The following is a 24342-nucleotide window of genomic DNA, read 5'->3' as shown; positions in this document are numbered from 1 at the left end:
CATTCAGAGAAGTCTAAGTTTCATCCTTATTCTTTCCACTCCATTCTTTTCTCCTGTAGGAGGTAATCTGTATTTGTTTTGGTTCATCTGCTGTCATTTAAAAAAATATGAGCAGGCTGTATATATATTCATACTTATTTTTCTTACACAAAAAGAATACTAAAAATGTTCTGAACCTTTTGTATATATGGATGTTTTAATAGGTATTTTAATAAGAAGAATATGTTTAATATTTATATTTTTAAGCTACAGGAGACCAAATAGAACTGATTGCTTTTTGAGTTGTACTACATAATTGAGAATTGCATATTATTGATTACATGTTTTAAATTTTATCTTTGGCTCTTTGGTATGACCATTTAAGAGAAAGGTAGTTGTCAAAAATGATAGATCACTTAAATTAGAAAGTTACATGGTTCTGAGGTTTATTTGGTTTTAAAAGAAATCATGCATTATTTTATAATCTTCTAAAAATTCTGCAGGTTGAAGATCCAGATTGCTTCTGGGTTATTATAAAAGGATGTAGTCCCTTTTTGGATCATGAAGTCGACTATCAAAAACTAAATAGCGCCATGAATGACTTCTATAACAGCATGTGTAAAGATACAGAAATAAAACCATTAATGTTGGAAGAAGGACAGGTATGTATCTGAATGCACTTTATTTATTGTATCTTTATTATTGTTTAATGATTTATTTAGTTGAAAGGCAAAGTTAGAGGGACAGATAGATCTTCCATCCTCTAGGTCAATCCCCAAATGGCCTTAATGACCAGGACTTGGCCAGGCCGAAGCCAGGAGTCAGGAGTTCCATCAGGATCTCCCACGTGGGTGCAGGGACCCAAGGACTCAGACCATCTTGCTTTGCTTTCGCAGGCTCATTAGCAGGGAACCAGACTGGAAGTGGAGCAGCCGGAACTGGAACCAGCACCAGCCTTTAATTATCCTATCTTGAAACACTAATCAGGATGTAGGGGTGGGTGTTTGGCCAGGTAGTTGAAACACCACCATGTTAGAGTGTTTGCATTCGGTTCCTGATTCTAGCTTCCTGCTAATACACAGACCCTGGGAAGCACCAGATGATAGATAGCTCCAGTAATTAGGTCCCTGTTACCCACCTGAGAGACCTGGATTGAGTTCCTAGCTCATAGCCTTCACCCTCTCCCCCCCAGCTGTTGTGGGCCTTGGGGAGTGAATCATTGGGTGGGAGTGCTCTGTCTACCAGATAATTGTTAAAAATATTTCAGGAGCTTAGAATGATGAATGTGATTAGAGTATTTTAACGTTCATGGTTGTTGCCTTGTGTTAGGTTTTTGGGTTGCATGAGACTCAGGCTGATGGTGGCAGGGGGTGGTGCTTGTGTAGGTCCAAGTGGGGCCTTGGGATAGATGCCATCCAGATCCAGGTGTTAGGGCCGTCTTCCTGGCGGTGGGAGCCAGGGCAGGTATACGGACCTTGGCAAAGAGGACCTGGGGTTTTCGGTTCTGGGCCAGTGCCTCCCTCTTTGGTTGCTCATGGCTTTGACTGACTTGGGATTTGACTGACTTGGGATTGTTTCTGCTCTGTGCTCCACATCAGGGCTTCTTTGCTTTCGTGCAGCCTCAGCCACCATTGCTGTGGTCTGATTTTCTCTTGGGTCAGCCATGTTCCAAGTGTGAACTTCGGTAATAGCGTGGAGGGGAAGGACATGAACACTCGTTAGGAGGGAGACAAGACCTCATCTGAATTCCTTCCCTCGTGCCCACAAATGTCCTTAGTGACCAATTTGTTATTTTTCCATAGCAGTGACTTACTGGAGGGATGGAACGGGGTCAGTGGTCCTTTAAGTGCAGTCTTGTTTGGGAAAGCATGATGGCCTCCTCACAGTGAGCATTTACCCAGGAGGTGAGCACTTTCTCCCTGTCCTTTTGTGGAGAGGTGGTTAAACAGGACACTGTGAATAGATTCGGGGTCACTTGTTTTGAAGAACAGGTGTGCTGTTACCTTCACGTGGGTTTAACATGGGAGAGAGCGCCACTTGCAAGCCATGCTAGGATGACCCCTCCTTCGTGGCACTGCTGTGAGTGTTTCACTTCATGCTCTCTCCATTCAGTGGCTGTCACTGCCCGAATCCACTTTCATTTGTTTTCTTTTTTTTAAAGAGTGATTTATTTATTTGAAAGTCAGAGTTACGCAGAGAGGAGAGGCAGAGAGAGAGAGAGGAGGTCTTCTACTCCCTGGTACACTGCCCAGTTGGCCGCGACAACCAGAGCTGTGCCGATCCGAAGCCAGGAACCAGGAGCTTCCTCCTGGTCTCCCACGCCAGGTGCAGGGGTCCAGGGACTTGGCCGATCTTCTACGGTGTTCCCAGGCCATAGCAGAGAGCTGGATTGGAAGTGGAGCAGCCAGGGCTCGAACCGGCACCAATATAGGATGCCCGCACTGCAGGTAGTGGTTTTACTATGCCAAAGCATGGGCCCCTCATTTGTTTTCTTTTCTTTTTCTTTTTTTTTTTTTATTTTTTGACAGGCAGAGTGGATAGTGTGAGAGAGAGAGACAGAGAGAAAGGTCTTCCTTGCCGTTGGTTCACCCTCCAGTGGCCGCTGCTCCCACTGTGCTGTGGCTGGCGCATCGCACTGATCCGAAGCCAGGAGCCAGGTGCTTCTCCTGGTCTCCCATGGGGTGCAGGGCCCAAGCACTTGGGCCATCCTCCACTGCCTTCCCGGGCCATAGCAGAGAGCTGGCCTGGAAGAGGGGCAATCGGGACAGACTCCGGCGCCCTGACCGGGACTAGAACCCGGTGTGCTGGTGCTGCAAGGCGGAGGATTAGCCTAGTGAGCCGCGGCGCCAGCCCATTAGTTGTCAATATGGTGATTTCTCCCACTCCTTCTGTATTGGTGAGCTGGAATTCTTCCCGTTTAGCACTTTCCTTTCAGCTGATCCCTGTTTCCTGGGGGGCCTTTTCCTGGGAGACAGTGCTCAGTTTGGGCAGCCTCCTACACCTGTGTCATCTCCTGTAAGTTGGGTACAGGCTGAGACGATGTTGAGAGGAGCCTTTAGGGCTGTCATCACGTGACTAGAGGTTTTACTGCTGAACATAATAAAGCCTGCCTTCTGTTTTGCAGGTCTGTGTGGTGTATTGTCCGGAGCTACGGTGCTGGTGCAGGGCCGTCATTAAGTCAGTCATGTCTTCAGCAGACCATTACCTGGCAGAGTGTTTCCTTGTAGACTTCGCCAGGTACATTCCAGTAAAATCTAAAAAGTACGTATGTGTGGTTTTATGTCTGTTTGCCTTACTCTCTTTAAGGAGATAATGATGAATTTTAAAGGAGAATGTCAGTTTTTAAAGTAAGGGGATTACCTTTTGTGAAAAGAAGACATTGAGCATTTTTGTGCCTTAAGAAATGAAAACTTGGGACAGGCATTTGACGCGGTGATGAAGTCACGACTTGGATGCCTGTGCATCACATCAGAGTGCCTGCACTTAAATCTCAGCTCCACTCTCCACTCTGGTTTTCTGCCAGTGCACCCCCGGGAGGCAGCACATGAGGGCTCAAGTTGACCCCTGCCACCCACACGGGAGACTGAGTTCTGGACTTCTGGTGTCAGCCTGGCTGTTGCCGCATTTGAGAAATGAATCAACCAGTGGACAGGCATCTTTGTTTGTCTCTCTGTCTCTGACTTTCAGATAAATGATGAAGGAAGACTGCAGGTTTCCATTCTGCATCCATGACTAGAGGAGCAAATGGTCCTAATGAGGACAGAGAGAGTGACTGTGGCCTTTCTCCACTTGCCTGCCTAGGGTGGGGCAGGGCAGGTTCAGGCTGTTCCCTTCTCGTCTCCTGGGTGCCCTGTGCCAGCTGCTCTCTGGCCTGTCCTCTTAGTTTGCACGTGGGATGGGGTGGGTCCTTCAGTGCGGTTTGCCTCACCACCAGGAGGTAGAGAGAAACTCTCCGTGTCTCCATGGAGGAGGAAATTGATGGCCACCCTCAGGTTGCAGAGAGCAGATTATATACTCAAGTGCGTATTCCTGGTTGTTCTGCGTCACAGAGTAAAGGTGTGGCTATCACGTAGGGTGCGGAGACAGTTCAGGCTCGTCCTGACAGTAACCTTCATTGACTGTGGGACTGCATGTCACAGCTCACTAGAAAACATTAGCACATCACTGTGTTCCTAAAGTTGTATTGGTAAAATGCATGAAGTTTTAATAAATGGTTTCTGGGTGGGGAGGGGGGAGGGAACATGCCAGCACACGAGGCTGGTGCTGTGGTATAGTAGGTTAAGTCTCTGCCTGCCGTGCCAGCATCCTATATGGGCACCCGTTCAGATCCCAGCTGCTCCACTTTGAATCCAGCTCCCTACTCATGGCCTTGGAGAACAGCAGAAGATGACCCAAGTGCTTGGGCCCTTGCACCCACGTGGGAGACCCAAAGAAGCCCCTGGCTTCGGATTGGCCCAGCTCTGGCCATTGTAGCTATTTGGGGAGTGAGCCAGAGAATGGAAGACCAACCTCTCTGTCTTTCCCTCTCTCTGTCTATAACTTTACCTCTCAAATAAATAAATGTTAAGAAAAAGCCAGCACAAGTCACTGTTGGTGTTTAGTGATAATTGTCCCATGGTTTGTCCCAGAGTAAAAGGATGTCCATTTAATAGGCAAACACAAGGACTCTTATTCCAGTGCAAAAAGAGCAGAGCCAGCTAGCCTTCGGTGCAGTAAGAGGTGTCTCTCACGTAGAGGAGTTTCGTGGCAGAAGGGCTCATCAGACATGGAGGATTTGCAGATACTCAAGGGAAAAGTAGGTGCCTCCCCAGCTTGAGATTCTGCACCTCTGTGACCATAATTGTTATAAAAGTACTTGGGGTCAGCGCTGTGGCATAGCAGTACAGTCACCAACTGCAGTGCCGGCATCCCATATAGGTGCCGGTTAAAAAGCCCAGGCTGCTTCACTTCTGACCCAGCTCTCTGCTATGGCCTGGGAAAGCCGAGTCCTTGGGCCCCTGCACCCGTGTGCAGGAGGACCTGGAAGAAGTTCCTGGCTCCTGGCTGCAGATCCGCACAGCTCCAGCCAGTGTGACCAATTGGAGAGTGAACCTGTGGATGGAAGACCTCTCCCTCCCTCCCTCCCTTCCTCCCTCCTTCTCTCTCTCTCTCTCTCTCTCTCTCTCTCTCTCTCCCTCTCTCCCCCTCCCTCTCCTCCTCCCCCTCCCCCTCCCCCTCTCCCTCCCCCTCTCCCTCTGTGCAACTCTTTCAAATAAATAAATCTTTTTTTTTTAAAGTACTTACTGTGTTTAGCCATCTGGGGAGCTTTTCCTTTTGTATTTGGTGTTTTGAGTTTATTTTTGGCAAGAAAATCAAACGATTAAGTAGAGCTCTAACCTGTCTAAGACAAAGGGTAGGGCTTCAGGGAAGAGAGCTGCTTGATGGTGAGGAAATATGTTGACATGTCTGTTGCTTGCCTTACTTGTCACCTCGCCGTCCATCAGCTGTTTTGTGCAAAGTTGGCAAATACTAATTATTAAAACATCTGTTCATAGACAGCACTGTTGGAGTAATTCTGGTCACGTAGTAAGTGGAATTTATTTCACAGGCTTATTCATTGTTATTCAGTGTTTCCTTTTATTTTTCACTTTTTATGTATTTGAAAGGCAGAGAGATGAGAGAGAGAGAGACAGAGACAGAGAGACGAGAGAGCGTGCGCGCACGAGAACGTGCGTGCCTTCTTGTTTCACTTCTAAAATACCTACAACAGCCCTGGGTAGGCCATGCTGGAGCCAGGAACTGGAAACTCAATGTGGTCTCTCCTGTGGGTGGCAGAGACCCAGCCACCTGCTGCCTCCCAGGGCCTGCACCAGCAGGAGGCTGATTGGGTGTGGAACAAGAACTGGAGCCCAGGTGTTCTGACACGAGATCAGGGCATCCCAAGCAGCATCCCAGCAGGTAGGCCACATGCCTGCCCCTGTGCAGTATTTCTGTTCCTTCTTTCCCTCCTTCCCTCCCTTCCTCCCTCCTTCCCTCCCTTCCTTCTGATTTGTGGTATGAAAGGCAGAGTGACAGAAAAGGAGAGAAAGAAAGAGAAGTGTATCTTTCATCCTTTGGTTTACTCCTGCAAATACCCACCACAGCCAAGCCGAAACCAGGAACCCAGAACTCTATCTGAGTTTCCCATGTGGGCACAGGGACCCAAGTACTTGAATTGTCTTCACTGATGTCCCAGGCGCATTAGCAAGGAGCTGGATCGGCAGTGGATCTGGGCCCAAGCTGGCACTCGCATGGACACTGGCGCCGTGGGTGGCGCCTTCACCTGCGCCACAGTGCCAGCTGCACAGTGTGTCTTAACCTGAGGAGCCTCACCAGATACACTCTCCCTGAATTCCTGCCCCTGTGCCATGAAATTTTGATGCCACAGATACACTGAATCACTATGTAGGATCTCTCTGCTTTTACAGAAAGATTTTTTCCACCCTCCAAGAAGCAGTTTTGTCCCCTTGGCCAGATGTCTCCAAGCATCTGTTGGAGGCTGTGTTAGAATCAGAAAGGGATGTCCTTTACTTTGTTTTACGGCAAGCATGTTACTGACCTAGGTGAGCTATAAAGGAGTCTGTTCTGTGTTGTGTGTTTTATAATGGAACTCTCTCTGCTTCATTTGTCAGCATCCGAGTTGCAGTGGAATCATTTATGCAGCTTCCCTACAGAGCAAAAAGTTCCGGTTGTACTGCATGAAGCCTGTTACATTGCACATTGACTTCTGTGAAGACAGCGCCGAGATTGTGTAAGTACAGGTTCTGAAGTCACAGGAATCATGAGTAAACGCCTTCAGTTCGTGTCTGCATTTATGTGCCATCAGTTACCCGCGAGCAGGTTTTGAAGGTCTGGGTTCTGCAGGAGGCAGCCTCTGAGTTGGTGCTGGTCAAACTGGCTGTGAGTAGAATTCTCAGGCACCCCCTCCCGGGCCTGAGCTCTGTGCCTTTTGACTTAAAAAAACAACTTATAAAAAGTAGTAGAGTAATTCTAAAGAAAAGCTTTCTTGAAATAAAACTGCTGGAGCATTAAAAAAAAGTTGACCACATGCCTGCCTCTGTCCCACGTCTTTCCTCCTGGAGGCCTCTGTGGGCTGTGACCTTCCCACCCTCCATTGGTGCACTTACATACCCATGTGATCGTGGGTCCTGCCCTCTGTCAGTGCACTTACACACCCCTGTGCGCCTGGATCTCGCCCTCTGTCAGTGCACTTACACACCCCTGTGCGCCTGGATCCTGCCCTCTGTTAGTGCACTTACACCCCCTTGAGCCTGGATCCCGCCCTCTGTCGGTGCACTTACACACCCCTGTGAGCCTGGATCCGCCCTCTGTCTGCACTTACACCCCCTTGAGCCTGGATCCTACCCTCTGTCCATGAGGTTAGACACCTCTCTGGGCATGGACTTTCTTAGGAAGAGAACAGGCTGTCTTGTTTGCAGAATTAGCTTAGGAGTAGCTGTGGAGGTTCTTTGCCAATCCATATCCCTCTCCTAACCACTTTGAGTCTTTTTCATGGGTGACTATGACTGATGTGGTTATTGGATTTAACCAGTTTCTTCTTGACAGCCAGCTAGATTTTCAAGCCATTTTGTGCTGTGTGTTCCCATAAGAATGTGGGTACATCCACGTAACTTACATCCCTGTCACGGCTCCTTCTTCCTGGTGTGTGGTTACTGTGTGATGGTTCCCTAGAGTGGGCCCCTGCACCAGGCTGTATTCTGCACGGTGTGCCTGTGATCTCTGCTCTTTAAGGAGCACTACTGAGGGCTGGATTTCTGTTTCTGTAGTCTGTGGGGCAGCCACTCTCACCTGGAGCTCCTCTGTCTCTCACTTCCCAGACTGTGGTGTTAACAGAAGAAAGGCTGTATAGGGAGCAGCCCAGTCCTGTCTCTATTTGCATAAGCTGGTACTGGTGCACTGTGCGCCCTGAACTCGGAAGTTACCTCTGCTCTGTGGCCCCTTTGGAGACCTTGTGCTCCACGCCCCACCATGCCCATCACCACAGTTCCCTTGGGAGGTGAGTGCATCACTCTTGGGACCAGCCTCAGAGTAGTATGCTCCAGTAAGCCAGCTTGTCTCTGCTTGGGTCCGTGTGTCCTGCTCGGCTGCTCTCTGGCATCCTGCTCTGCAGCCCCTGTGCTGTTCCTCTCGCAGAGCAGCCAGCTGCAGGCCATCCAGGTGTGGTTTGGGCAGCAGCTTGTGCTACCCAGCTACCCCTGGGGCAACCCGTTTCCTGTCCTTCTCACCCCCTTCCTACTGACCCCCTTTCCAGGACTCTGGGGTCTTTTCCACCCTCAGGATACCCCTGGGGTAGGTGGAGGACTTAAGAGTAAGTTTTTTTTTTTTAATTTCCAAGGATTTTTCTTGAAGAGTTGAAAAGAAAGGGGGAGAGATCTTCCATTTGCTGGTTTCCTCCTTAGATGGCTGTGATGGTTGAGACTGAGCCAGGCTGAAGCCCGGAGCCTGGACCTCCATCTAGTTTCCCAAACGGGTGGCAGGGCCCAAGGATTTGGTCCATCTTCCACTGCTTTCCCAGGAGCATTAACTGGATTGGAAGTGGAGCAGCCAGGACTTAAACGGGCACCCATTTGGGATGCTGGCGTTGCAGGCAGCAGCTTAACCAGCCACGCCATGGTGCCGGCCCCAAGAGGAACTTTTCTTACTGGGTTTTCATTGTCATCTTTGGCAGGTGATGCCTTTGCACTCACATGTTATTAAGAATAGTTTTCTTAATGTGTATTACAGTTTTTGACAGATTTGTCAGATATCCTTCCAGAAAGATTATAGCAATTTATACTATCATTATTGGGGTTTCTTTTCCTATGCAACCTCATTAATAGTCTTTTTAAAAAAAAAAAAAAAGATTTTATTTATCTACTTGAAGGAGTTACACAGAGGAGAGGCAGAGAGAAAGAGGTCTTCCACCCGCTGGTTCACTCCCCAGTTGGCTGCAATGGCCAGAGCTGTGCCGATCCGAAGCCAGGAGCCAGGAGCTTCCCCCAGGTCTTCCCACATGGGTGCAGGGGCCCAAGGACTTGGGCCATCTTCTACTGCTTTCCCAGACCATAGCAGAGAGCTGGATTGGAAGAGGAGCAGCCGGGACTTGAACTGACACACATATGTGATGCCAGCACTGCAGGCAGTGGCTTTACCTGCTGCACCACAGCACCGGCCCTGTTACTAGGCTTTTTAATTTCTGCTTGTTTGCCTGGTGAACATGATCTCTTGTTTTAACTTGCATTTTTTCACTTGCAAAGTTGGGTATCTTTAGTGTTTATTGTGTGTGTGTGCAGAGAGACTGATTTACCTGTTATTTTAGATTGATATTTCTCTTCAGTTATTTGACTTTATCTTATTAGAAATCTAATATTTGTTAAAAAAGAAAAGCTCATTAAGTATTTTTTATGTGAATAGTTTTAGAACTGCTATATTGTACTTTATCCTTGTAAGTTTTTTATTTGAAAGTCAGAGTTACAGAGAGAGAGAGAGAGAGAAATATCTTCTATCTACTGGCTTACCCCCAGATGGCCACAATGGCTGGTTCTGGGCCAGGTGGAATCTGGGAGCTCCATCTGGGTCTCCCATGTTGGTAGCAGTGGCCCAAGCACTTGGGCTACGTTCTGCTGCTTTTCCTAGGCCATCAACAGGGAGCTGGATTGGAAGTAGAGCAGCCTGGAAATGAACCGGTGCCCATAATGGGATGGTGGCTTCACAGATGGTGGCTCCACCTGGTACCCCGTAACACCTGCCCCCTGTAATTATCTAGATGTAGTGTAGATACTACCTTAGTAAAAATAAAAATAACTACTACTTTTGAACATTGATTATGTCCAGGCTGTGGGGTAAATGTTCTCTATATACTTCCTCATTTGATCTTTTTTTTTTTTTTTTTTTGGTAAGAGTTAGAAGTAGAGTCAGCGAGAGAGCGAATCCATTCCTTCCATTGGTTCACTCACCAAAAATCCGCAGTGGCAGAGCTGAGCTGATCCAAAGCCAGGAGACAAGAGTTTCTTCCAGGTCTTCCACGTGGGTGCAGAGACCCAAGGACTTGGGCCATCCTCTACTGCTTTCCCAGGCCATAGCATAGAACTGGATCAGAAGAGGAGCAGCCAGGACACGAACCAGTGCCCATATGGGATGCCAGCACTGCAGGCTGGGGCTTTAACCCACTGCACAACAGCACGCCCCCCCCCATTTGATCTTTTACCAACTCTTGGAAGGAATGGATCTTGTGATACAGCCGATTAAGCCACTGCTTGGGGCACCTTTGGTTCCATACTGGAGTACCTGATGTAAGTCCTGGCTGCCCACTTCCAGGACAGCTTCCTGCTAATGCCCTAGGAGACAGCAAATGGTGGATGGAATCCTGAATACCTGCCACCTGTGAGGGAGACCTGAGTGGAGTTTCTGGCTCCTGGTTTCGGCATGGTCCAGGCCCAGTTGTTGGAGACATTTGGAGAGTGAACCAGTAGATAGAAGATTTCTCTCTCTCTCTTGCCCTCTCTGATGCTCTGCCTTTCAAATAAATAAAAATGAATAAACATTTAAAAAACTAAAATAACTCTTGAAGTATGGTGGTAGCATATGTGATAGATCCAAACAAGAGAAATGTAAAATATTTTATTCTGATCTTGACTTTTTATTTTATTTTTATTCCTTCTAAATACTGGTTTCTCCTGATTTTCTACTGCCTATACCTTGTCCTATGATTTTCTTTCCAAAGCATAGGCGAGATGTAGAAAGGTTAAGTTGATAGAGATCAAATGGGAGGTGGCGAATGGGTGCTCTAGTGGGCAGAGTGAGGACCATAGCAGCCGCTTCCCCACAGCTGCCCCTACACTGTTGGCTTAGCCGACATGTACTGATCCCTCTCTGTGCCAGCCTGTGGAGACGCAGAGATCTCAGAATCGCTGCCCCAGGGAGCTTGTGTTTTGATTTGTCACAGGTAACTGATGTTGCAGCAGACAGGTGAGCACAGGTCACCTCACTGGGGCCCTGGGATGTGAGTTTGTGTTGGTGCAAGCAGCAGTGTGGAGAGGGGTGTGTCACAGGAAGTAGCTGGGGTCTTTATCCCCACCCAGAGCAGGGCCAGAGCTATGCTCTGTTGTGTGCATCGTGTGCTTGATTGGTCATGCAGAAAGAGCCCTGTGTGTGGTTTACAAAGCAAGATAGTGTACTAACTAAAGTGTCCTTGGCCCTCACCGGAGTGTTGCAGTGTTCCCACTGGTTTCCTTTTTCTGGTCCAGGGTCTGAGCCAGGCCTCCAGCTTGCCTCCAGTGTCCTGTCTGGTTAGTCTCCCAGAGTCGGGGACAGTTCTTCAGTCTTCCTTCATGGCCTGGACGCTTCTGAAGAGTCCTGGTCAGTTATGCTGCAGAGGAACGTTCAGTTTGACTTGGCCTGATGTTCTCATGATCAGACTGAGGTTGTGCGTGCTGGCAGAGAGAGAGAGAGGTCTGCCATCCACTGGTTCACTCCCCAACTGGCTGCGACGGCTGGAGCTACGCCGATCCAAAGCCAGGAGCCAGGAGCTTCCTCTGGGTTTCACACACAGGTGCAGGAGCCCAGGGACTTGGGCCATTTTCTGCTTTCCCAGGCCATAGCAGAGAGCTGGATCGGAAGTGGGGCAGCTGGGACTAGAACTGGCACCTGTATGCCATGCCAGCACTGCAGGCAGCAGCTTTACCTGCAACACCACAGCGCCAGGCCCTATCAGGCATTCTGAATTTGCTACGGTGAGGTTCACTTTTTCCATCATTCCTTCTACAGTTTTAAAACTTTAATTATCTTTTTAAAAAAGATTTATTTATCTATTTGAAAGTCAGAGAGAGAAGGAGAGACAGAGAGAGGTCTTTCATCTACTGCTTCCCTGCCCAACCAGCTGCAATGGCCAGAGCTGAGTTGACCTGAAGCCAGGAGCCAGGAACCTTCCCTGGGCCTCCCACATGGGCACAGGGGCCCAAGGACCCAGGCCATCCTCCAGTGCCTTGCCAGGTCATAGCATGGGGCTGGATTGGAAGTGGAGCAGCCAAGATCCGAACTAGCACCCACATGGGATGCGGGATGCTGGCACCACAGGCCTAGGCCCTAACCCGTTGAACCACAGCACTAGTCCTTTATTTATCATTTTTGAAAAAGATTTTCTTGGCCAGCCCCATGGCTCACTAGGCTAATCCTCTGCCTGCAGTGGCGGCACCCCGGGTTCTAGTCCCAGTCAGGGCGCCGGATTCTGTCCCAGTTGCTCCTCTTCCAGACCAGCTCTCTGCTGTGGCCTGGGAGTACAGTGGAGGATGGCCTGAGTGCTTGGCCCCGCACCTGCATGGGAGACCAGGAGGAGGCACCTGGCTCCTGGCTTCGGATTGGAACAGTGCGCCGGCTTCAACGCGCCGCCCGTGGCAGCCCCTTGGGGGGTGAACCAATGGAAAAAGGAAGACCTTTCTCTCTCTCTCTCTCTCTCTCTCTCTCTCTCACACTCTCACTCTCTCACTCTCTCGCTCTCACTCTCACTCTCACTCTCACTCTCACTGTCCTACTCTGCTTGTCAAAAAAAAAATAAAATAAAAAGTATTTTATTTTTTTAACTTTTATTTAATGAATATAAATTTCCAAAGTACAGCTTATGGATTACAATGGCTTCCCCCCATAACGTCCCTCCCACCCAGAACCCTCCCCTTTCCCACTCCCTCTCCCCTTCCATTCACATCAAGATTCATTTTCGATCCTCTTTATGTACAGAAGATCAGTTTAGCATACATTAAGTAAAGATTTCAACAGTTTGCTCCCACACAGAAACATAAAGTGAAAAATAATAGATGATTTTTTAAATGATGATGAAATCAGATCAGACCTATTGTCATGTTTCATCCCAGTGAGAGTCAAGTTGGGAATTGATAATTTCTCTTTTTTTTTTACAGAAGATCAGTTTAGTATACATTAAGTAAAGATTTCAACAGTTTGCACCCCCATAGAAACACAAAGTGAAATATACTGTGTGAGTACTCGTTATAACATTAAATCTCACTGTACAGCACATTAAGGACAGAGATCCTACATGAGGAGTAAGTGCACAGTGACTCCTGTTGTTGACTTTACCAATTGACACTCCTGTTTATGGCATCAGTAATCTCCCTATGCTCCAGTCATGAGTTTCCAAGGCTATGGAAGCCTTTTGAGTTCTCCAACTCCTATCTTGTTTAGACAAGGTCATAGTCAAAGTGGAGGTTCTCTCCTCCCTTCAGAGAAAAGTACCTCCTTCTTTGAAGACCTGTTCTTTCCACTGGGATCTCACTCACAGAGATCTTTCATTTAGTTTTTTTTTTTTTTTTCTGCCAGAGTATCTTGGCTTTCCATGCCTGAAATACTCTCGTGGGCTTTTCAGCCAGATCCGAATGCCTTTAGGGCTGATTCTGAGGCCAGAGTGCTGTTTAGGACATCTGCCATTCTATGAGTCTGCTGTGTATCTCGCTTCCCATGTTGGATCACTCTCCCCTTTATTTATTCTATTGGTTAGTATTAGCAGGTACTAGACTTGTTTATGTGCTTCCTTTGACTCTTAGTCCTTTCATTATGATCAATTGTGAACTGAAATTGATCACTTGGACTGGTGAGATGGCATTGGTACATGCCACCTTGATGGGATTGAATTGGAGTCCCCTGGTATGTTTCTAACTCTACCATTTGGGGCAAGTCAGCTTGAGCATGTCCCAAATTGTACATCTCTTCCCTCTCTTATTCCCACTCTTATGTTTAACAGGGATCACATTTCAGTTAAATTTCAACACTTAAGAATAACTGTGTATTAATTACAGAATTAAACCAGTCATATTAAGTAGAACAGATTAAAAAAATACTAACGGGGATAATGTATTAAGTTGTTAACAGTCGGGGCTATGCTGATCAAGTCACCGTTTCTCATAGTGTCCATTTCACTTCAACAGGTTTCCATTTTGGTGCTCAGTCAGTTGTCACTGATCAGGGAGAACATATGATATTTGTCCCTTTGGGACTGGCTTATTTCACTCAGCATGATGTGTTCCAGATTCCTCCATTTTGTTGCAAATGACTGGATTTCATTGTTTCTTACTGTGGTATAGTATTCTAAAGAGTACATATCCCATAATTTCTTTATCCAGTCTACCGTTGATGGGCATTTAGGTTGGTTCCAGGTCTTGGCTATTGTGAATTGTGCTGCAATAAACATTAGGGTGCAGACCGCTTTTGTGTTTGCCAATTTAAATTCCTTTGGGTAAATTCCAAGGAGTGGGATGGCTGGGTCGAACAGTAGGGTTATCTTCAGGTTTCTGAGGAATCTCCAGACTGACTTCCATAGTGGCTTGACCAGTTTGCATTCCCACCAACAGTGGGTTAGTGTCCCTTTTTCCCCACATCCTCGCCAGCATCTGTTGTTGGTAGATTTCTGTATGTGAGCCATTCTAACCGGGGTGAGGTGAAACCTCATTGTGGTTTTGATTTGCATTTCCCTGAGTCCTAATGATCTTGAACATTTTTTCATGTGCCTGTTGGCCATTTGGATTTCCTCTTTTGAAAAATGTCTATTGAGGTCCTTGGCCCATCTCTTAAGTGGGTTGTTGGTTTTGTTTTTGTGGAGTTTCTTGATCTCTTTGTAGATTCTGGTTATTAACCCTTTATCTGTTGCATAGTTTGCAAATATTTTTTCCCATTCTGTCGGTTGTCTCTTCACTCTCCTGACTGTTTCTTTTGCAGTACAGAAACTTCTCAATTTGATGCAATCCCAGTAGTTGATTTTGGCTTTGACTGCCTGTGCCTCCCGGGTCTTTCCCAGAAACTCTTTGCTTGTGCCAATATCTTGAAGGGTTTCTCCAATGTTCTCTAATAACTTGATGGTGTCAGGTCGTAGATTTCGGTCTTTAATCCATGTTGAGTGGATTTTTGTGTAAGGTGTAAGGTAGGGGTCTTGCTTCATGCTTCTGCACATGGAAATCCAGTTTTCCCAGCACCATTTAGTGAATAGACTGTCCTTGCTCCAGGAATTGGTTTTAGATCCTTGATCAAATATAAGTTGGCTGTAGATGTTTGGGTTGATTTCTGGTGTTTCAATTCTGTTCCATTGGTCTATCCATCTGTTTCTGTACCAGTACCATGCTGTTTTGATTACAACTGCCCTGTAGTGTGTCCTGAAATCTGGTGTTGTGATGCCTCCAGCTTTGTTTTTGTTGTACAAGATTGCTTTAGCTATTCGAGGTCTCTTTTGCCTCCATATGAATTTCAGCATCATTTTTTCTAGATCTGAGAAGAATGTCTTTGGTATCCTGATTGGAATTGCATTGAATCTATAAATTGCTTTTGGGAGAATGGACATTTTGATGATGTTGATTCTCGCAATCCATGAGCATGGAAGATTGTTCCATTTTTTGGTATCCTCTTCTATTTCTTTCTTTAAGACTTTGTAATTCTCATCGTAGAGATCTTTAACGTCCTTGGTTAAGTTTATTCCAAGGTATTTGATTGTTTTTGTAGCTATTGTGAATGGGATTGATCTTAGCAGTTCTTTCTCAGCCATGGCATTGCTTGTGTATACAAAGGCTGTTGATTTTTGTGCATTGATTTTATATCCTGCCACTTTGCCAAACTCCTCTATGAGTTCCAATAGTCTCTTAGTAGAGTTCTTTGGATCCCCTAAGTAAAGAATCATATTGTCTGCAAAGAGGGATAGTTTGACTTCTTCCTTCTCAATTTGTATTCCTTTAATTTCTTTTTCTTGTCTGATGGCTCTGGCTAAAACTCCCAGAACTATGTTAAATAGCAGTGGTGAGAGTGGTCATCCCTGCCTGGTGCCAGATCTCAGTGGAAATGCTTCCAACTTGTCCCCATTTAATAGGATGCTGGCCATGGGCTTTTCATGAATTGCTTTGATTATATTGAGGAATGTTCCTTCTATACCCAATTTGCTTAGAGTTTTCATCATGAAAGGGTGTTGAATTTTATCGAATGCTTTCTCTGCATCAATTGAGATAATCATATGGTTTTTCTTTTGCAGTCTGTTAATGTGGTGAATCACATTGGTTGATTTGCGAATGTTGAACCATCCCTGCATACCAGGGATAAATCCCACTTGGTCTGGGTGGATGATTTTTCTGATGTGTTGTTGTATTCTATTGGCGCGAAATTTATTGAGGATTTTTGCGTCTATGTTCATCAGGGATATTGGTCTATAATTTTCTTTTAGTGCTGCATCTTTCTCTGGCTTAGGGATTAAGGTGATGCTGGCTTCATAGAAAGAATTTGGGAGGATTCCCTCTTTTTCAATTGTTCTGAATAGTTTGAGAAGAAATGGGATTAGTTCTTCTTTAAATGTCTGGTAGAATTCAGCAGTGAATCCATCTGGTCCTGGGCTCTTCTTTGTTGGGAGGGCCTTTATTACTGTTTCGATTTCTGTTTCAGTTATGGGTCTATTTAGGTTTTCTGTGTCTTCATGGTTCAATTTTGGTAGATTGCATGTGTCCAGGAATCTATCCATTTATGATAGATTTTCCTGTTTGCTGGCATACAAGTCCTTGTAGTAATTTCTGATGATTCTTTTTATTTCTGTGGTGTCTGTTGTTATGTTTCCTTTTTCATCTCTGATTTTATTGATTTGGGTCTTTTCTTTTTTTTAGTTAGTTGGGCCAATGGGGTGTCCATTTTGTTTATTTTTTCAAAAACCCAGCTTCTCACTCGGCTGATTTTTTGTAATTTTTTTTTGGATTCAATCCTGTTAATTTCTTCTCTGCTTTTAATTATTTCTCTTCTACTAGATTTGGGTTTGGTTTGGCTGCAGTTTTTCTAGGTCCTTGAGACGTGCTGAAAGCTCATTTATTTGGTACCTTTCCAATTTCTTGATATAGGCACCTATTGCTATTAACTTGCCTCTCAATACTGCTTTTGCTGTATCCCATAAGTTTTGATATGTTGTGTTGTGAAAACTTCTAAATGTTCTTATCATAAATTTTTTGAAATCCATATCTTGCATTTCTTCTATCTCATCATCTTCATAATCTTGGCTTGGGGTGTTTTGTTTATTTGGAGGCATCATAGTGTCATCGTTGATCTTGTTCCCTCGATTTCTGTGTTTGTTGCTTGGCATAGTTAATTCTTCTTTCGTCACTGCGCTTTTTTTTTTTTTATACTATGTCTGTGTTAAGTGGACTGCCTGCTGTTGGAGGAGCCTTGGAGGCTTGAGATGGGTGTGGCCTGAGAGCTCTGCTTGGTTCTTCTGGGTTACGGGTGTGCAAAGGTGACACCCTCAGGTTATGCATGGTAAATCTCTCCTTTTTATTTATTTATTTATTTAGGAGGTAAGTAATATCGCACCGCACTGCTGTGCAGAATTGATGGTATTTAGCTTCAGATCTCTGGCTTCTACCCAAAGAGTCTGTGCAGGCTCTGTTTCTCCTCTGGACTCCCACTGGGTTGCCTAGGCTACTGAATTGTAGTGACTCAGTTCCTTAGCTCTCCCTAGTTGTTATCTAAATCCAGAGTGAAGGCCTGCTCTTTGTCTCTTGCTTGCCTTTGCAAGGTTGGCAGAGAGAGAAACTCCTCTGTACCAGTACCCCCCCACACACCTTTTTTCCTTCTCTCCCGTAGTCAGTCTGGTGAACTTTCCCGCTCCCCTCTAGATTCTGACCACCATTTCCCCGCCAATGTCTCAGGTTACTGAGCTCACCTCCCCTTCCAGCACCGATGTGTGGACTCAGAGCCCTGGGCGTCCCTGCTCTCCCTGCTGGTGTCTGTGTGACATCCACTCCCCTTCCTGCACCGGCACACAGACCATGCAGCTCCCGCAGCTCGGCTTCCGCGCGGTGGGTGACCTTGTTCTCCCAGTAGGTCCTCCGAGTCACAGCCACTAGATCCGGAAGAGTTTCCTCTGCAGTTTTTTCCTGATCCTTTTTCTGAGGCTACCATAACTCCACTTTTATTAAACTAAATTTTCCCGCACTATCGGTGTGCGCCCTCACTGTTCCGCCATCTTGGCTCCACCCCGTCCTTCAATAAAAATATTTTATTTATTTGAGAGGTAGAGTTATAGACAGAGAAAGACATAGAGAAAGGTCTTCCTCTGCTGGTTCACTCCCCAAATGGTTGCAGTGGCAGGAGCTGAGCTGATCAGAAGTCAGAAGCCAGGAGCTTCTTCCAGCTCTCTCACAGGGGTGCAGGGGCCCAAGCACCTGGGCTATCTCCTACTGCTTCCCAAGGCCATAAGCAGAGAGCTGGCTTGGAAGAGGAGCAGCTGGGACGCAAACTGGCCACATACAGGATGCCGGTGTGGCAGGTGGAGGCTTAGCCTACTGTACACAGCACAGGCCCCTATTGATCTTGCTATTTCTTTGAAAGGCAGAGAGACAGAGATCCTCAATATCCTGGGTCACTGCTCCTGCAGTCTCCCCCTGTCCCCTGTAGTGACACTGCACACCCACCCCTGTGGGCCCTGCTGAGGCCCTGACGGCGGCTCCTCCAATGCCTCTGTCCCCAGGTGCCGTTCCCCCTGGCTCTGAGGATGCGGGACATCTACATCCTGGAGGGCGAGCACATGCTCCCAGCCATGGCATACACGGCCGTCAAGATCCATCACAGTGAGTCCTCAGGGCCCACAGAGGCCCGGGTGCTGGGGACGGAGGAGCTGGGGGTCCCCCTGCCTGTCCCTCGTGAGTAGGGCTTGAGGGAGGGATGAGGGGGTTGGGGAGGCCTGGGTTCCCTTCAGGAGGGCACTGAGAATCCCCCTGTTGCATCCCCAATCCCAGGCCCCCACAGACCACAAGGAGAAGTGGCCAGGGTCATCGCACTGGAAATTGGCCCCTGAGCAGTCCCTCCAGTGCTTGGCTTGACACCCAAGACATACTGGCCCGATGACCACAACTGTCTGCACACAGGACCCTCCTAGGACAGGTGGGTGGGTTCCCACCTGGATGTGGGCAGGGCTAGAGGGAGGTGGGGCTGTGGGAGACCCTGTGCAGTGAGGGGGAAACAGGCCGGCAGAGAATCCCCTTCAGCCATCTGAGAACCCCTGGAAGGCCCAGGTAACCTGAGCCCAGTTGTGGGGGCCGAGTGCACTCCTGTGAGCAGGGCTGGGCACAGAGGCAGGCGCTGGGGGCCCCCGCGGCAGAACACAAGTGCAACTGAGTGTGGACTCTGCAGCCCTAGCCTCGGGCCAACAGAAGGCAGCGGGACCCGGAGCATCGCTGGCCTCTGGGCTGCGGTGGGGAGGGGTCCCCGTGCTCCTCCCCTGCTGCTGCTGCCATCAAGGACCTGAGCGCCTGGGTCCCCATGCAGAGCAGAGATGGGTTTGTCCCAGCTCTGAGGCTCTAAGTGGGGGCCCAGGTGCAGGCTGTCCAGGCACTGGGGAGGCCCCACTGTGCCTCCAGGTGCTGCCTCCCCTGGGTGCTCGTAGGACAGTAGCAGTGACAGCCCAGTCTCACCAGGAAAGAGACAGTGGCCCAGGGGCAGAGGACACAGGGCACCCCTGCCACCTCTTTAGAAACTGCATTCCCTGTTCCCAAGGGCCTAAACCAATCTCCATGTCTGCCCCACAACCCCAGCTCTCACCCCCATCATCTTAGGCTCAGTTCCTTTCCAGCCATGTAGGAGGGACTCAGATGTGGGTAACTCAGCGAATGCACTGTTAGGGCGCAGGAGTTCAGGTGGGGTAGGTGACGGGGTCCTGAGTTGGTGCCTCAGTCCCCAGAGATGAGAGTGAGGTGGGGAGCTCAGGGCCATCCACCCTGTGGGGCTGTGCAGGAGGAGCCGGCGGTGTCCCAGGGCTCCCCTGGCCCGGGCTGCACACACCCTCCCGTCTGGGGCCAGCAGCCTGGAAGAGTCCTCAGCGTCACACGTGGTGATGGGGACCCCAGGGTTTTGTCGGGGCAAGCACCGAGCAGGCCAGACCGGGGCTGTGGTAAACAAACCGTGTCTCTTCTTGCAGCCAAGGCTATAAAACGGTGCAGCAGGCCCCTGGGGCAGGCACGCGTCTCCCAGATGCACGTTCCTGCCCCCACTGCTCCGAAGGCCAAAATCACCATTCAGGACACAGTGGCAGTGTGGGAGCAGACCAGGGGTCCCGCTACTCGTGCAGTGATGATCTGTCCTCCAGAAAGCTTTGGCCTCTGCATCGCCGAGAGGGAAGGCATGGAGGAGGAGGAGAGCTGGGAAGGCAGCCCAGAGCCCCTCGGCCTGGGCTCCCCTGTGGGGACCGCAGAGTCTCCAGCTGCGGCCAGCCCCACAGAGTCTCCAGAGTACTCGAGGAGGTGGGGAGGCCTGTGCCAGTGCGCCAGTCTCCCTAACCTGAGCAGGCCAGAGCACAGGGAGGACAACTCCTCCGACGCTGGCAGCCGGGAGGGCCTGTGGATGTGGGCTCCTCCACGGGCCTCGGAGCCCCCAGAACCAGGGCCCATGCAGGCTGTCCCCGCCTGGGGGCCACGGCTGAAGACTTCCCCCTACTGGCATGGCAGCCCCACGCACTCTGGGGACAGTCACGGGCTGGAGCCGGCCAGAGCCAGCCCTGGGCTGGGAGACCAGGCCCGCGTGCCCTCCCTGGCCAGAGGCCTCCTTACCTCCTATTCCACAGGGCACCTGGATGATGGGTGCCTCCTAGAAGAGAGGCCGAGTCCAGCATCTGTCCTGCCCAGGCTGGGCAGCAGCCTTCCGTGTGTCTTCACGGCATCCTATGCACTTGGTTGAGCCCCCACCGCCCAGGCTCTTCCTGGGGCCAGGACACCCTGACACTGGAAGACAACAGCCATGCCAGGAGCCACTGTACTCTCCTCCCCGCCCCCCTCCCCCACCGCCACCCTCAGGTGGTGCTGAGCCTGTATTAAATTGTCCCATGGAAAGGAGTTTGCTCCAGTTTGTGACCCCGGTGCCCAGCGGCAGCAAGCTTCCCCGTGTTCCTGGGGAGATGGGTGGTTCCACAGCCCCCATCCTCAGGCAGAGACCCGCTCAGGACCCTGCAGGCACAGAAGAAACTCCTGGCTCCTGGCTTTGGATCGGCACAGCTCTGGTGGTTGTGGCCATCTGGGGAGTGAACGAGCAGATGGAAGACCTCTCTCTCTGTCTTTGCCTCTCCTCTCTCTGTGTAACTCTGACTTTCAAATAAATAAATAAATATTTTAAAAATGTATTATGTAAAAAATGAATTATGTATTCAAAATGTAGAGTGGCAGTGAAAGAGAGACAAATCCTTCATCTACTGGTTGATTCCCCAGAAGTCCTTGAGGTCCAGTTCTATGCCAAGCGAAGGTCAGGAACCAGAATTCCAACTGTGACTCCTATGCGGGAGCAGCGGCCCACATATTGGGGCCGTCTTCCACTGCTTTCCCAGGCCTGTTGGCAGAGAGCTGGATCCGAAGCTGAGCAGCTGGGACTCGAACCAGCTCTCCACTATGGGATGCCATCATTGCAAGTTAGCACCACCCTGGCCCGTGCACTTTAAATGCTAATATCCATGAACTTACTGAAGTCCTCTCCTACCCATGTGAACGTGTCCTTGTTTAGAGACTTCGGAGAAGCAGGCCACGCCCTCAGCTCCTCTGACAGCCCTCATGTTCCTGGAGCTCCCGTCCCTCCACAAGGGAGGGAAACCATGGAGAACTGAAGACGGGAGGGCGAGCCCAAGCGCGCAGGGGCGAGTGTGCACTGGGGCTGAGCCTGGCTGTCACTCCTACTGGCCTCCCAGCTCCTGCTGGGCTGCACCCTGGGGAGCCCCAAGCACATCAGCGCTCCCCACCAGGCCCTCTTGCTGCTCCTGGCCACAGTGGACAGCAGAAGGCAAGCGTGTGCAGGTGGACGAGAGCAGAGCAAGCCAAGGAAGCGGAACTCGCCTTAGCACAAGCTTCCCTCTACCAGCCCAGTCCTGCCACAGCAAGAACTCACGTGCAGGGCAGGTGCTGGGGCACAGCGGGTTCCACTGCTGCTTAGGATGTGGGCATCACAGGTCAGAACGCCTAGAGTCCTGTCCCACTGCTGCTTCCTGGCCAGCTTCCGGCCAGCCCCAGCTGTGCTCCCCTGTGTGGGGGAGGTGAACTTGCAGCTGCAAGACTTCCCTCACCATATGGGTGCTGGTTCCAGTCCCAGGCATTCCTCTTCTGATCTAGCTCTCTGCTATGGTCTGGGAGAGCAGTAGAAGATGGCCCAGGTCCTTGGGCCCCTGCACCCACATGCGAGACCCTGAAGAAGCTCCTGGCTTCGGATCGACGCAGCTCCGGCTGTTGTGGCCATCTGGGGAGTGAACCAGCGGGCGGAAGACCTCTTGTTCTCTGACTCTGTCAATGCTTCTCTGCAACTGTGGCTTTCAAATAAATTAAAAAAAAAAAAAAATGGAAGGAGGCCATGGAGGGAGGGAGACTGGGGCAGGAGGTGGCAGAGGCAGCAGGGTGGGAGAGGGTGTGTGCGGGGAAGCCAGGGACAGAAGGGAGCTGGGCTCCCCTGGGGCGTCTTTCGGGGAGCACAGGTGCGGGAAGAGATGGAGAAGTCGTGCACGACCCCTGCCTTTTGACAAGGCTGCACTTCTCTGTGTGTCCTGGTTCTGTTCTCCCCACGGGAAGACAAGGACCTGGGCGTCTCTCCCAGCCCAGTCAGGGTCCTTGACACCCAAAGAACAGAATGTGGTCAAATGCCAAGTAGGTGTTTAGAGACAACTGGTCTACCCCGTGTCCCCTAGCCTTCAGGGCCATGAGTGCAAGAGAGAAGCAGAGGAGCTGTACTCCGGCCTGCCCGCCACACTGGCACTGGGTCTCCTGCAGTTCCCATAGTCACAGCAGCCAGTCGTCAGGGTCCCAGCCAAGGTGCGAGAGGCTGAGCTGGCCCAGGGCTCCAGAGGCCCTGTGTGGTGCTTTCTCCCCTTGCCCAGGCAGGGTTTCCACTGGTTCTGCGCCTTCCCTGCACCCAGGCATGGGCCCATGGTCAGGTCCCTGGGAAGAGAGAGGGAGAAGGAGCTAAGCCCTGTGTTAATCCAGGGCTGGACTTGGCCAGTATCAACACACACACACGTGCGCCCTCTGCAACTGCAGGTCATGCAAGCTGTGGCCTGGGTTGGGCGTGGAGCCCCCCATCCCCGGGAGGACAGGCCCCTCCTGTCCCACTGGGGACACAGAGCAGGTATAAAGGGCCCCGCGATGGCAGCGGCTGTCCCTGCACCATGAAGCCTGCTGCTTGCCTGGTGCTGCTCGGCGCTGCCTGGCTCCTGTTCTCTCTTGCCAGTGGGTGCCAGCCACGGACGCCTGGGCTGGGGGTGCTCTGGGGGCAGGGGCCAGCTTTCCAGGGCAGTGCTGGCTCCCAGGGCGGGTGAAGGGACGCACCTGCCATGACCCATGCCTTCCATTTCTCTTCAGATTGTGACATCTGCCGGCTGTGCAGACAGCTGTTTATGAATTTCTGTCAGGACCCTCCGATGAGTATATTTCCTATGTGCAAAATTACCAAAGTGACCCGCTAGTGCTGCAAAACGCCCTGGCGCTGAAGCAGTGCGTGATGGGAAACTGACAGCAGAGGAGAAGGGGCACGCGATCAGTGCTGTGGTGAGTCCAGCTGGGCCTGGCCCAACACCGGCTCCTTCCAGGGCCCTGGGGAGGGGCACTGCTCGTGCCCACCACAGCCCAGCCTGGGACTCTGTGGGAAGAACCTCCAGATGAGGATGCAGAGTTGGGGGCCGCCCCCCCCCCCACGGTGCGGGAAAGGACAGGGAGGGAGACTGTGTGGACCCGGAGCCCTGGGCTCCATGGCTGTTCAGCTCCCCCAGGCAGGCCCAAGACCCTCCAGGGCCGCTGTCCCCACGGCAGCCCTGCCTCTGTGTAAAATCTCAGCTCTGGCCTCCCTGGACACAGCCTCTCCAGCGCCCGAGTCGAATCTTCTCCAAGCGGTGACCACTGGGTGCTGTCTGCCTTCAAATCTCACTAACTCACCCTGACCCCTCAGGTGCCCTCCTCCACCCCCAGACCTCATGTTTCCTTCTCCCTGGACCCCAAACGGCCATCTGGGGCTCTGGAGCCTGGAATTAGACCTCCAACAGCCCTTCCTGTCCTCCCGGGCCTGGCGACAGCTGGGGAAAAAGCAGACCAAACCCTGACTGCAGGTGGAGCACAGTTGGGGACGGGTACTGCTAGGCTGCAAGTGTGCCAGAGACAGAAGGGGCCAGCGGACTGGGGTCTGTGCATTCCTGGAGGCCCCCGGTGCCACTGCCACCTTGCCAGGCCTTCTGTGTAGCCCCTGCCTGTCCCAGCCTCGCCTGCACCCCCCACAGAGAACCTCCCCCTCATTCCTCATCAAGGGAGGGATTTTTAGGAGAGCTTCTCAGGCACCCAGGGTGTAGGAGAGGATCTGACTTCAGCTGCCCAGATCCAG

General features: G+C 50.2%; 1 protein-coding gene across 2 annotated transcripts; it reads left to right on the top strand.

The window, feature by feature from the left end:
- The first annotated feature begins 6654 nt into the window (after positions 1 to 6654).
- Positions 6655 to 20827, top strand: LOC138846458 (uncharacterized). 2 transcript variants are annotated; one of them, XM_089319309.1, is made up of 4 exons: positions 6655 to 6748; positions 18485 to 18584; positions 18753 to 18897; positions 19931 to 20827. In XM_089319309.1, the coding sequence occupies exons 3-4, from the start codon at positions 18858 to 18860 to the stop codon at positions 20683 to 20685; spliced, it is 795 nt and encodes a 264-aa protein (XP_089175435.1). In that variant the 5' UTR covers positions 6655 to 6748; positions 18485 to 18584; positions 18753 to 18857; the 3' UTR covers positions 20686 to 20827. The 2 variants fall into 2 exon arrangements, with proteins under 2 accessions (XP_089175435.1, XP_089175434.1); XM_089319308.1 differs by lacking the exon at positions 18753 to 18897.
- Positions 20828 to 24342: the final 3515 nt, after the last annotated feature.

The sequence above is a fragment of the Oryctolagus cuniculus genome, chromosome 18 (genome assembly GCF_051225735.1).
Source record: "Oryctolagus cuniculus isolate XC-2025 breed Fujian yellow rabbit chromosome 18, ASM5122573v1, whole genome shotgun sequence".
Lineage (NCBI taxonomy): Eukaryota > Metazoa > Chordata > Mammalia > Lagomorpha > Leporidae > Oryctolagus > Oryctolagus cuniculus.
The sequence above is the reverse complement of the archived record's forward strand: the minus strand, read 5'-3'. Positions and strand labels throughout refer to the sequence as shown.

Bases quoted from the DNA above. Each gene is read 5' to 3' on its own strand.
- LOC138846458 (XM_089319308.1), top strand. From the start codon at position 18,509: ATGCGGGACATCTACATCCTGGAGGGCGAGCACATGCTCCCAGCCATG. The intron at 18,585-19,930 runs GTGAGTCCTCAG...CTCTTCTTGCAG, and splicing joins GGCCGTCAAGATCCATCACA to CCAAGGCTATAAAACGGTGC.